The following is a 12,354-nucleotide window of genomic DNA, read 5'->3' as shown; positions in this document are numbered from 1 at the left end:
CTGTAATGTCGAATCACGTTCCATTTGTATATACAATATGGTGAATAAAGTAATCTGAATCTGAATCTGTTCTTAGCTCTATTCTATTTAAATCTTTGAAAAATTTACTCATGTACCCCAGTTGCTATTGCATGTACATATTTGTGTTTTATTACACTTATATATGTTCATACATGCCAACTACATTGCCTGTTTTATTCTCCACCCATCGATCATCCATAGCAACACTACTATCACCGACATCCAAGAAAGGGGATCCCCCCTTGAACGGCCCTTCTAAGGTTTCTCTCCTCCACATTGCCTGTGGTGCTTTTTTCGTTTTTTGTGAGTTTTCCCTTACCTTCGCTGGGTATGTCTGGGAGTGTTGTTTTGGATTTCATGATGGTTTTTTTTTCTTGATTTATTGTGATGTTTCTTCTTGACTTGTTTAAAGAAGACTTGTGCAGCCCATTGTGTGATTGTGGGCTTTACAAATACATTTGATTTGATGCAAATAAAGTGTATTATTATTATTTTATTTGGTGCTGATATTTTGTTTGTCCTACACCTCATCACCAGAGTTGATGTGCATGCTCTACTGTTCCAATAACTTTTGTTTGTCTCCCTCTGACTGTTGATAAGGTGCTGAACCATCTTGTTAATGAATTTACAACCAGGTTTATCTTTAGTTTGAATATACGTTTTGCTTTTTGCTAAAAATAGTTGTTGTAAAACCACTTCTCCGGCTATAGAAAACAATGTGCCATCATAAAGCCCCTTCCCTCTCACTCAAACCACCTTTGTGCATTTTTCATAATTACCTCTCCCCAGGCGTAGAAATGTTGCAGGTAATAGTATGGTATGGTAATCTGAAATAAAAAATCAAAATCAAACAGATATGTCTAATTACGAGAGTACAACAACAAAAACAACAACAATATAATATTATTTGAACAATGTAGAGTATAACTCGTGTTCTCAGTACATATTCTGACCACTTACCTTATTACAGAAGTTTATGTACTGTCTTTTGTCCCCACTAGTCCAGGAGAATTTACCACCGACAAGACTATGCAAGCCAGTCCAAAGGTCTGTAGAAACCTCAGTCATTTGGGTGGTCAGGAATACTGGAAAATGAGAGGCACAAAGGAATAAGGTATTTTTGGAAAAAATAAACAAAACTGACAACAAACAATCTTCAGATGCTATAATCATACATCCTATTGTACTCTCTTCCAAATAGTCATTCACATTATTACATACATAGTCAGCATAATAATAATAATAACTTTATTTGTATAGCACTTTTCATACAGAGGTTGCAGTTCAAAGTGCATAGTACATTTCTATTGAGGAAAGTTTTAAACAAACCTTGCACTCGCCTTGAGACGATAGAGACTAGATTTCCACCCATTCCTTTGCACTGGTCCCTTGCTTGATGCCACGTGCTCCTCTGGTTTTTCATGACTCTGAAACACTATAGGCAAAAGAATACACATATGACACATACTGGATCTTCACTGCTATGGCGATGACCCTCTAATATACCTCAGCACTGAATCCCCTCACAACCCACCCCTCTCTCACATCCACTCCTGTCTGCCTGGAATAAAAGCCTGGATGCAACAAATTGTCCTCAAACTTAACTCATTCTGCGCCAAACACGATTTTCCCATTCTAAACACTCGCACGGACCTGAATGTGTCTTCCTGGCACCGCTGCCTACAGTACGTTATAATTGCAATAACGATCGAATCCCGACAGGTGGCAGTATCTCCTACCTTTTGAACTGGGTCTCTCAGTTGTCTCTGTGACTCAGTGCATCTGGCTGCAGGAATCCCCCTCAAAGTGAGATTTACTCGCCTGAAACCTATTGTTTCCCGTATTATAGCCAGGCCCAATGCACATCAGTAATGGTGATCGCGATGGAACTACTGGGATTATTCATTTTGGAGTACCTTCTGACAAAGGTAAGATCTACTTTAGGTCTATTTTACCGAACCTAAAACATGCTTTTGTATTGATCACAGCGTCGTATTTTACCGAACCTAAAACATGCTTTTGGTAACGATCGTAGCTTCGTAAAAAACTCTTTCTACCACCTTTGCAAAATGTCAAAGATCAGGTTCTCTCTCACATGCCCTGCTGGTGAAACACTGATCCATGCCTTCATCTACAGCATCAGTGCTATAGCTCCATCAATAGACCCCAACTGGTCCAGAACGCATCAGACTAACTCACACCAAATCCTGGCACCACATCACTCCAGTCCTACAATACCTCCTTTGGCTTCCTGTCTCCCAATGAATGAACTACAAAGTTTTCACTTGCAAAGCCCTTCACCAACTGGTCCCTCCATATCGCACTGACCTCCTCTCCACCTACCAACCCTCTCGGCCCCTCAGGTCCACCTCAGCCTCCCTTCTTTCCACCCCAAGTCTAACCTTTGCTTTGATAGAGCCTTCTCCAGGGCTGGGAACTCTCTACCTCAAGACATTAGTGACTCAAGAGTCCCCCACAGCCCCCATCGCCTTAGCTCCATCCATCTACCCTTGTGTATTTGTGTTATGTTTGTCTGTTGTTTGTCTCCCTACCTCCACCCCTTAGTGTAAAGCGACTTTGAGTTCTAGAAAAGTGCTTTATAAATTGTACTAGGATTATATTACGCTAATTATATCCCTGAACGGGATATTATGGTTTTACCCCGACTGCCACTGGCGCAGACTTTTCGTGTGCACAATAACTCAAATAGCTTTCATGCACATTCATGACCCCTAGAGGATGAACCCTATTGATTTTGATGACCTCATGGCCTTTCTTTTAGCACCACCATCAGTCAAACCTTCAAATTCAGAATGACTGTATCTCAAATGCCTTCATGACCTTCCCCTGTCTAGCATGACCTTCTCCTGTCTAGTATGACCTTCCCCTGTCTAGCATGACCTTCTCCTGTCTAGTATGACCTTCTCCTGTCTAGCATGACCTTCTCCTGTCTAGTATGACCTTCTCCTGTCTAGTATGACCTTATCCTGTCTAGCATGACCTTCTCCTGTCTAGCATGACCTTCTCCTGTCTAGTATGACCTTCTCCTGTCTAGTATGACCTTATCCTGTCTAGCATGACCTTCTCCTGTCTAGTATGACCTTCTCCTGTCTAGCATGACCTTCTCCTGTCTAGCATGACCTTCTCCTGTCTAGCATGACCTTATCCTGTCTAGTATGACCTTCCCCTGTCTAGTATGACCTTCCCCTGTCTAGTATGACCTTCTCCTGTCTAGCATGACCTTCCCCTGTCTAGCATGACCTTCTCCTGTCAAGTATGACCTTCTCCTGTCTAGTATGACCTTCTCCTGTCTAGCATGACCTTCTCCTGTCTAGTATGACCTTCTCCTGTCTAGTATGACCTTCTCCTGTCTAGCATGACCTTCTCCTGTCTAGCATGACCGTCTCCTGTCTAGTATGACCTTCTCCTGCCTAGCATGACCGTCTCCTGTCTAGTATGACCTTCTCCTGCCTAGCATGACCTTCTCCTGCCTTTCAAGGACTTTCAGGATTAACAGTGACTTCTTACCTTTGAGTCAAATAGAGACCAGTCGAGTGGACAGCCACCTTTAGGAGGCTCTGTAGGCTTGACAGTTGCGTTGACAGGAGGTGATCCAATGCGTTTACAAATGGACTGGTATTCGCTCCCACAATTAATATCATGCCAGAATCCTGTGAGCACATTGAAGAGACAACGTTTCATATTTCCCCAAAAAGCAAATGAAACAATAGCATGTGTTTATTCTGTTTGTTTAAAACATTGTTTATTGAACAACTAAATCAGGGTGAATGCTTTGTTAAAACGTGTCTCATAGTTTGCTCACCCATGTAATAAGTCATGACGACACAGTTCTCATCGTTGTTCTTGAAATCAGGTTGATTTTGATCCCACCTCTGATACGCCATTGGAGAGCCATCCATCCACCTTGGTACAATAGGGGTAGTTGGTACAATATGGTTAGTTGGTACAATAAGGGTTAGTTGGTACAATAGGGTTAGTTGGTACAATATGGTTAGTTGGTACAATAAGGGTTAGTTGGTACAATAGGGTTAGTTGGTACAATAGGGGTAGTTGGTACAATATGGTTAGTTGGTACAATAAGGGTTAGTTGGTACAATAGGGTTAGTTGGTACAATATGGTTAGTTGGTACAATAAGGGTTAGTTGGTACAATAGGGTTAGTTGGTACAATAGGGGTAGTTGGTACAATACCGTTAGTTGGTACAATAAGGGTTAGTTGGTACAATAGGGTTAGTTGGTACAATAGGGTTATTTGGTACAATAGAGTAAGTTGTTACAATGGGGTTTGTTTGTACAATAGGGTTAGTTGGTACAATAGGGTTAGTTGTTACAATAGGGTTATTTGGTACAATAGAGTAAGTTGTTACAATGAGGTTTGTTTGTACAATAGGGTTAGTTGGTACAATAGGGTTATTTGGTACAATAGGGTTAGTTGGTACAATAGAGTAAGTTGTTACAATAGGCAATTAAAAGAATGTTGCATTCCTTGTTCTACTTACCCATATGAGCCGTCAAGATCCACTGTGACACCTATGTAATAATAGCCGTATGTTTTGGATATCTGTAAACACACAAACACAACACAACACAAAGAACAATGTCAAGCTGCCAACAGAGAAAGATGTTTGCTGGCTACCTTGAGAGAGATTATACAACGGCATGCAAATTTCTCGATTCTGATTGGCTGAAACAGTCCATTTACACGTATGTATTGGGAACACTCCACGCTGCTGGCCCAGGACCCGCCCACAACCGAATCACATCACATCACTCCTAGGGATCACAAGATGGCGGACAATAATCTTTAACGCCTCGGGCCTAACGACCACCCCTAGGCATGGTTTATTGTTCACAAACCACTCCTGCGCGTGATGTAATGCTTAAATATGTGGTGATGGAAACTAATTTGAAGGTCACACTCAGATAGTAATCAATCATTTACTATTTTACTTAACTGCACTGCACCATATCATGCACATAGCCTACACTATAGCCTACGCAAGACACTTTCTGTAAAAAAATTACTATTTTATCTTACCTCTTTTTATATTTTATTTTTATGTTACTACCTATTGTTACCATTCTTGTATTAATTGATGTTTCTTAATTGTGCACTGTTGAGTCTGATCTCGAAACACAATAATTACATTGCCTGCAATGCCCCTGTATTGTTGTGTATTTGACAAATAAAGTACTTTCACTACCTACTTGAACTTGAATAATAAGTAACTAATTAAACTTCCTGAGTAACTTGTCCAACACTGGTTGTTATTGTTATTATAATTGTGCTGTAAAGCACTTTTTATGCAAAATGGTGACATGAACTTACCTTGACATATAATGTGTGCTGCAAACCTTTGAGTGACGTTCACTTCTAGAAATCTATCTTAACAAGTAAAGTATCATAAATGCCACCACCCACCTGTTTCCATAGAAAAGCATTTTCAGCCTGGCTGTCGATGATGACTAAGTCACCATGTCTCTGCTGACAGAAGTGACGAGCATCTTCCATGGCCATCCTCCTGTCGTTAATGTAATACTGACTTTCTCCCCACAGTAGCCAGCCATCACTAGTGGCATTAGGGGCTATTGAGGGTTGGGGGGGGAAATAAACACAACATCAACATTAAATTGAACAAGGAATATGTTAGGATCACTCAAAATGCAAACAGTATAAAGTGTTTTAATTGTTACTTTTCTTGACTCACTGACATTAACATTGACTTTTTCTTATGAATTTTAATTGTGTTACTAATAATTTTATTATTCTTATTATCACTTGCATCTTGTGAACAAGTGAAGCAAACTCAAAATGAGGACGTTTAGAATATTACCAGATGACCTATGGTTGATGATGTAACCGAGGAGGACTTACCAGTGACAGTGTTGACTGGAGGTGGGTTTGGAGTCACTCCTGTAGGAGCACATGTACAAGACACAGTCAGAGACAGTCAGTTCAGAAGGAGCATTGGATCCCTTCTACAGGGTCCTACTAATCACCATAAAGTACCACAAAGAACTACAAAGTACCACTAAATACCCCAAAGTACCACAAAATACGCCAAAGTATACCCCAAAATACCACAAAGTACGACACATAACCCCAAAGTATACCCCAAAATACCACAAAGTACCCCAAAGTATACCCTAAAATACCACAAAATATCCCAAAGTACCCCAAAATGGTCAGTAGCGTTGTGGCTGTGTATGGTTCTTCCACACGCTACTGAGGCTCCTGACTGTTTTTTAAATTAATAAATTGTTAAATTGCCAATATGTTTCTTCCTTGTTACTGATATACTTCAGTCATCCAATCCACCAAACAAAAGAGTCAATAGCAACAGCAGAATAAGCAGTTTGAATAAGATTTGTCACATTTTTCATGGGCACAAGTTCAACCCACATACTCAGCGGTGCTGCTCATCCCACAATGCATGTTCCTTACAAATGGGGCACCATTAGGCGGTTAGGTGGCCGAGCGGAGATTGCGTTTGTCACCAACCCCTCACAGCTCCGGGGTTGTCACCAGCTTGGCTGGCCGTCTGCACTAATACAATTGGCTGTATTAGAGGGTGGGAGAAGCTGGCGGGGTGGGTCCGGGTCGTTGTAAACAGCGACTCCTCCAGTTCGGTCGGGGCGCCTGCTAAGCGCGGATAGGACTTGAGGGGGATAGTGTGATCCTCCCACACGCTACGCCCTCTCGATGAGAATCCGCGCTGCCAGGTGAAAAGAAGCGGTGATTGGCTGGACGTGTGTCGGAGGAAGCACGTGGTAGCCTCCACTCTCCCAGATTATCTGACTGTGGGGGGTAAGTGCGCAGCGACCAGGAAGGGACTGGGAATTGGCATACGACTAACATTGGGATGGGAGAAAATCGGAGGAAAATGGAGGGGGAAAAAGACCAATACAAAAAAAAAAAATGGGGCACCATTTAAAAAGGTAAATAAACATGCTTTTAGGGGTGGAACGGTACGCATTCGAACCGTACACCGTTCGATACGACCTCCACGGTTCGGGGCATGTGTGTATTGTTCAGTTATAACGTAGCCGCAAGCTAGGCTAACGTTACGTTACGTTAGCCGCAAGCTAACTAGCGTTAGCCCCGCGAGCTAACCGTGGAGTCATTTCCCTGTGTTGCATTAGTTCCATTAGTGGGGAAGGGGGGGTATATTGACGAGGTTTGACAAGAGGTTCAAAGATAACTTCACATTTATTGGCTGTTGGTTTATATTAATTATATCATCAGGTCTTCTCCTTCCAACGCTGTGTGTTACTGTTGACTATTTACTTCCTCGTGTGACGTCACTTCAAATACGGCTACCAGGACACTCAAATAGCAAAAGCGAGTCGAGTCGATTAGGTACCATGCAGTGAAAAGCGGCATAAGAGAATACTTCATAATGTTTCATGCAATTAAAAAGTAGATATATATTTAGTACACATGATTTATTTATTTATTTTAAATAACAGTGACTTTTCCTTTTTGATAAGAAAGTCTAGTGATGGTTGAGCATATTCATACTTTATGTTGATATTTTGTGAACCGTTCCACCCCTACAGGCTCCAGGGGTGAAGCTTGCCTATAGGGCACCAAATGTGCTAGGTCTGGCCCTGCACACACACACACACATACATACTGTATACGTGCATAATGAATCGTTCCAGCAACAGTAGGCTTCTATTATTCGAATGACTTGTTTTATTAGGAGATTGTGGATATCCGCTGCCCCTCCTGGTTCATGACCACACTCGTCCCCCAGACGGAGCAAGAGGTGGAGAGCCAAGCGCGCAGTTGTTCCAAGCACAGCATCGGACTGATGAATCTTTTTTTGGACTCTGATTTCACATGAGCCCATTTCTTTTTCACTTCAGCCGCTGTGCGCTCCTCTCCTGACATCACGTTAAACTCACCTGTTAACTCGTCCCATGCCACTTTTTCTGGGTGGCCTTGTACCCATATTGACACTACTGTCATGCTAAGATGTCATGTGCTACAGTATGACCCACATCCAGCCATTAACAGACTGTCATGCTACCTGGTTAGCTAGCGAGCTGTAGGCTACTCAGCATGCCATTCAGCAGTGTAACAGTAATAGGGTCCCTTCTCAATACACTACACATTGTGGATGCTGGAAAAACAAAGGCGTTTTTTTGGGGGGGACAAAAACGATATTCGCATAAACAAATCGGTTTAAAAAAAATATATAATTTAACAACTATTTGAATATTAAAAAAGTTATGCCTTTGGAATAGGGATTAACCACCACACACAATCAAAAAATAAATTTTTTATCATGCATATCTTGTGTCTTACCTATTTTATTTATTGTATTTTTACACAATCAATGCGGGCACGACCACCCGCATTTCACTGTATGCCTTGGTATGTATGTGACAAATAAACCTCTTGATTCTTGATTCTTGATTCTTGATTCTTGATAACAAGCTTTGTGCTGTTGCCATTTCACGTAGTGCATCAGCACTTTTTGCTCCTGGGGAGGCGCTCCTCCTCGGGGCCCAGGTGCAGTTGCACCGCTTGCATCCCCTTTATTTACAGCCCTGACTAAAGCAGTGAGAATCCAGTGACAGTGCAGGATTGTCCAGTACAGTCTTTAGCCTTTAGCCTACCTATCATAGTTAGTCCACATAGCGTACCTGCACGGATCTGGCACAACCAGTCGCTATAACTGTCACAGTGCTTGTCATTCCAAGATCCCGAGTGATCCCCGGGGTACAATGTGAATTCCGCACAGGATTCCGACTCCATTCTATTGTCAGGTTTTCCATCAATCCAGTGTTGGAAATTTAGCTGTTAACAAAACAGAAAACATGCATAAAAAAAAACAGGCCATTACTCTAGATCTCATTTACATATCATGAATGACAAACAATCCTAAAAAGGAGGTATTTTCCTTGTAAAGTAACATGAAATGTAACGAGTCTAACTCACTGGGGATGCGTCACTCCATACCCAACCACTGTTTGTGTCAGGGATGCTGAGACCAATCCAGGCGTATCCGTTACGACGTCTGAAATTAGATGAATGTCAAAATAGAGATGCTTAAACCAATAGTGAGCTCATGCCTCATTTAGCGGCCATGTAAACTGTAGAGAGCGGGAGAGAGAGAGAGGGGGGGGGGGGGGGGGGGGGAAGAACAATGACACAGAAAGACCTCCACTAAGAAGTGTAATATCACAGTGTTTGTAATGTACAGTAGTTGTAAAGTGAATGTTATGTACGTTGTTGGTAATGTTGGTAGTTCAGCAGTACTGTGGATACTGAGCAGGTCTCCTCCAATAGCCCGGCAGTAATCCCTGGCCTCAAACCACGTCTTCTCATCAGACCGTGGGCCGGTAAAAAACTGGGATACACAGGACAAATATTAATAGAATGGAAAGGCACTGAGATATGCCTACTAGGGGTTGGGAGAAAATCCATAGCGCAATATATTGCAATATTCTTTCATAATATCGATACAGTGAATTGATATAAAAATAAATAAATAATAATAATAATAATAATAATAATAATAATAATAATAATAATAATAATAATAATAATAATAATAATAATAATAATAATAATAATAATAATAATAATAATAATAATAATAATAATAATAATAATAATAATAATATAATAATAATAATAATATAATAATAATAATAATAATAATAATAATAATAATAATAATAATAATAATAATAATATAATAATAATAATGATGATGATGATGATGATGATGATGATGATGATGATGATGATGATGATGATGATGATGATGATGATGATAATAATAATAATAATAATAATAATAATAATAATAATAAAATAATAATAATAATAATAATAATAATAATAATAATAATAATAATAATAATAAAGATAATAATTAGGGATGCTCGATATTGGCTTTTTTACCGATACCAATATACCGATATTGTCCAACTCTTGATTTCCGATACCGATATCAACCGATACCGATATATGCACCGATATATGCAGGGTCCCCCCCCCCCCCCCCCCCCCAAAAAATGGAATAATTTCATACTTTTGACAATAAATAATATCAGAATTTGTTCTTACTTGCTTGCCTGGGTAAATAAAGGTTATAGAAATGTTAAAAAAATAAAAAAATAAAAAAAATTTAAAACCGATACCGATATTTTCCAATATCACATTGTAATGCCAATATCGGCCGATAATATCGGTAGGCCGATAATATCGGACATCCCTAATAATAATACATATTGTTTTTAGTTTGACAATCCCATTTTACTGCAATAAAAAGGAATGGAGTGAGGTGAACCTGATTAGATAAAAAAGGTTATGATTTTCCATTGGGGACATCATTTGCACTTGAAAAAAGGTAATAAATTGCAATACATCACAATATACTTTATGGCAATATTGTGATATTACAATATCATGACTCATATCATGATAATATGGTATCGTGGAGCCTCTGGTGGTGCCCACCCCTAATGCCTACCCCTGCGTGCTGCTGTCCCCCATCTGGAGAACGTCTGTACAAAATAATAATTATTATTTCTTGTGGTTTTACCTTAAAGCAGTAATTCCTTGTTGGAATAGGTTCCCACCCCTCTGCACAGCTGGGCGGGACAGGAGTAAGTGGAGCAGGGGTTAACAGCGTCCCCTCTGCCAGATGCTTGCAGATGTACTTCACTCGATCGGTGCAGGGCAGCACATCCCAGAGTCCGGCTGTAACACCAGTCGTCATGGCGACACAACCCTGGCTGCTTCCTTTGGGAAGAATTTTAAAATATGAAGTTGTGAAACCTCCTTGTCTACACAATCGGACAAGTGGAACTTCAAGTTGCTTTCTTCATACCTGGCATTTGTGCATTCCAGTGAGTAAATGTAACATGTTTTGCGTTGGTCCACACAAAATAATCAATGTTTATCTGGTTGGAGAGGCCGAGCCAGAAGTATTTCTCTGGTCTCATCCCCACCAAGCTGACAAGGAAGGCATTATCCACCCTAGAAGATTGAAAGAAACATGGATTTATTAGCTAAGTTATAATACTTTTTGGACATGAGTTTTGGACATTAAGTGGCATGAGATACTAACATGATAAGTTATTGTTTTAACATAAAACTTTATAACGTGATAACTTATTGTTTTAAATTAACATAAAACATTTCATGTTACAATAAGTAAAGACTAAAGATGGCCACAGGAAGCCTTTTGAGCTAGGTTAGAGAAGAGGTAGGTTAACCTAAGGTTTACCTAGTTACTATGTAAATAAGTTGGAGGCCGGACTCAGTTCTGATTTTACAATATCCAGAATAGTATGCACCCACTTAGAATGAGTTGACGAATGAGGATGGGTCTAGGTTTTGTTTATAAACAGGAACAAAGGTTATCCTATAACCCTAATTACATGAGTTCTTGTGAGTGCTCTGTTCTATGGGAATAAGAGGTCATCCCATAGAGCAGAGCGTGATACAAGAACGAAATGTAACTAATTTTTCCTACAACTCCAGTTCAATATCGACTGACAGAAGAGACATCATGTTTGGTGCCTTAACCCGGCCGCCCTGAAGCTGCTTTTTCAACCAAACCTGTGCCAAGCGTCTAGAGAGGTGAGTATGAAAATGTGTATATTTAGACGTTTTATTTCAAACCACTTAATGTCCAAAGAACCAAACTATCCTTTTAAGTGTTAAAAAAGTCATCATTCTGGGGGTGCGAGGGTGGCGCATCGCATACAGCATTACGATGCAACACAGCCGACCAGGGTTCGATTCCCGGACCCGCCGTTCTTTGCCGAATGTCTTTCCCCGATCTATCTCCCATTTCCTCCTCTCTCTCTCTCTCTCTCTCTCTCTCTCTCTCTCTCTCTCTCTCTCTCTCTCTCTCTCTCTCTCTCTCTCTCTCTCTCTCTCTATCGGACTGCCCGGTAGTAAAAACATTAAAAACTTACCAAAAACATAACTTGTCGAAGTAGGACAAGTAACATTTAAAAAGACATCATTCTTACCCAGTTGATATGTCAGCCAAGTTAGACTCTGAGCTCCTGCAGACCCCTTTGGCTTCATCAAAGGTCTTTGTCTCTGTCCCAACCAGGTAGCAGTAGGAGCCGTGCCTTTTCCAACCCTGGAGCGTAGACCAATGTGAGCGCAGGGCGCAGATATCAATTATAATTATTTGCCTTTCAACCTTTTCCAATCTCCCTACTGTTGGTCTGGGGAGGGTGTAGACTACCACACGCCTCCTCCGATGTGGAATCGCCAGCCGCTTGTTTTCACCTGACAGCGAGGAGTTTCACTGGGAGAGCATAACTCGCA

General features: G+C 40.7%; 1 protein-coding gene across 1 annotated transcript in view; it reads right to left on the bottom strand.

Moving 5' to 3' along the window:
• The window catches only part of LOC311239285 (macrophage mannose receptor 1-like), a gene marked incomplete at both ends in the record, with an annotated part of 55,972 nt that overhangs the window by 24,398 nt on the left and 19,220 nt on the right, over positions 1 to 12,354 (bottom strand). The window contains 11 exons of the mRNA XM_084327592.1: positions 3,550 to 3,692; positions 3,845 to 3,945; positions 4,541 to 4,602; positions 5,464 to 5,627; positions 5,917 to 5,955; positions 8,697 to 8,850; positions 9,013 to 9,070; positions 9,282 to 9,403; positions 10,607 to 10,806; positions 10,895 to 11,043; positions 12,048 to 12,163. Coding sequence (XP_084183718.1) covers positions 3,550 to 3,692; positions 3,845 to 3,945; positions 4,541 to 4,602; positions 5,464 to 5,627; positions 5,917 to 5,955; positions 8,697 to 8,850; positions 9,013 to 9,070; positions 9,282 to 9,403; positions 10,607 to 10,806; positions 10,895 to 11,043; positions 12,048 to 12,163 — 1,308 coding nt within the window. The remainder of the gene's footprint in view (positions 1 to 3,549; positions 3,693 to 3,844; positions 3,946 to 4,540; positions 4,603 to 5,463; positions 5,628 to 5,916; positions 5,956 to 8,696; positions 8,851 to 9,012; positions 9,071 to 9,281; positions 9,404 to 10,606; positions 10,807 to 10,894; positions 11,044 to 12,047; positions 12,164 to 12,354) is intronic.

The sequence above is a fragment of the Notolepis coatsorum genome (assembly GCF_963971535.1).
Source record: "Notolepis coatsorum genome assembly, chromosome: 13".
Taxonomy (NCBI): domain Eukaryota; kingdom Metazoa; phylum Chordata; class Actinopteri; order Aulopiformes; family Paralepididae; genus Notolepis; species Notolepis coatsorum.
The sequence above is the reverse complement of the archived record's forward strand: the minus strand, read 5'-3'. Positions and strand labels throughout refer to the sequence as shown.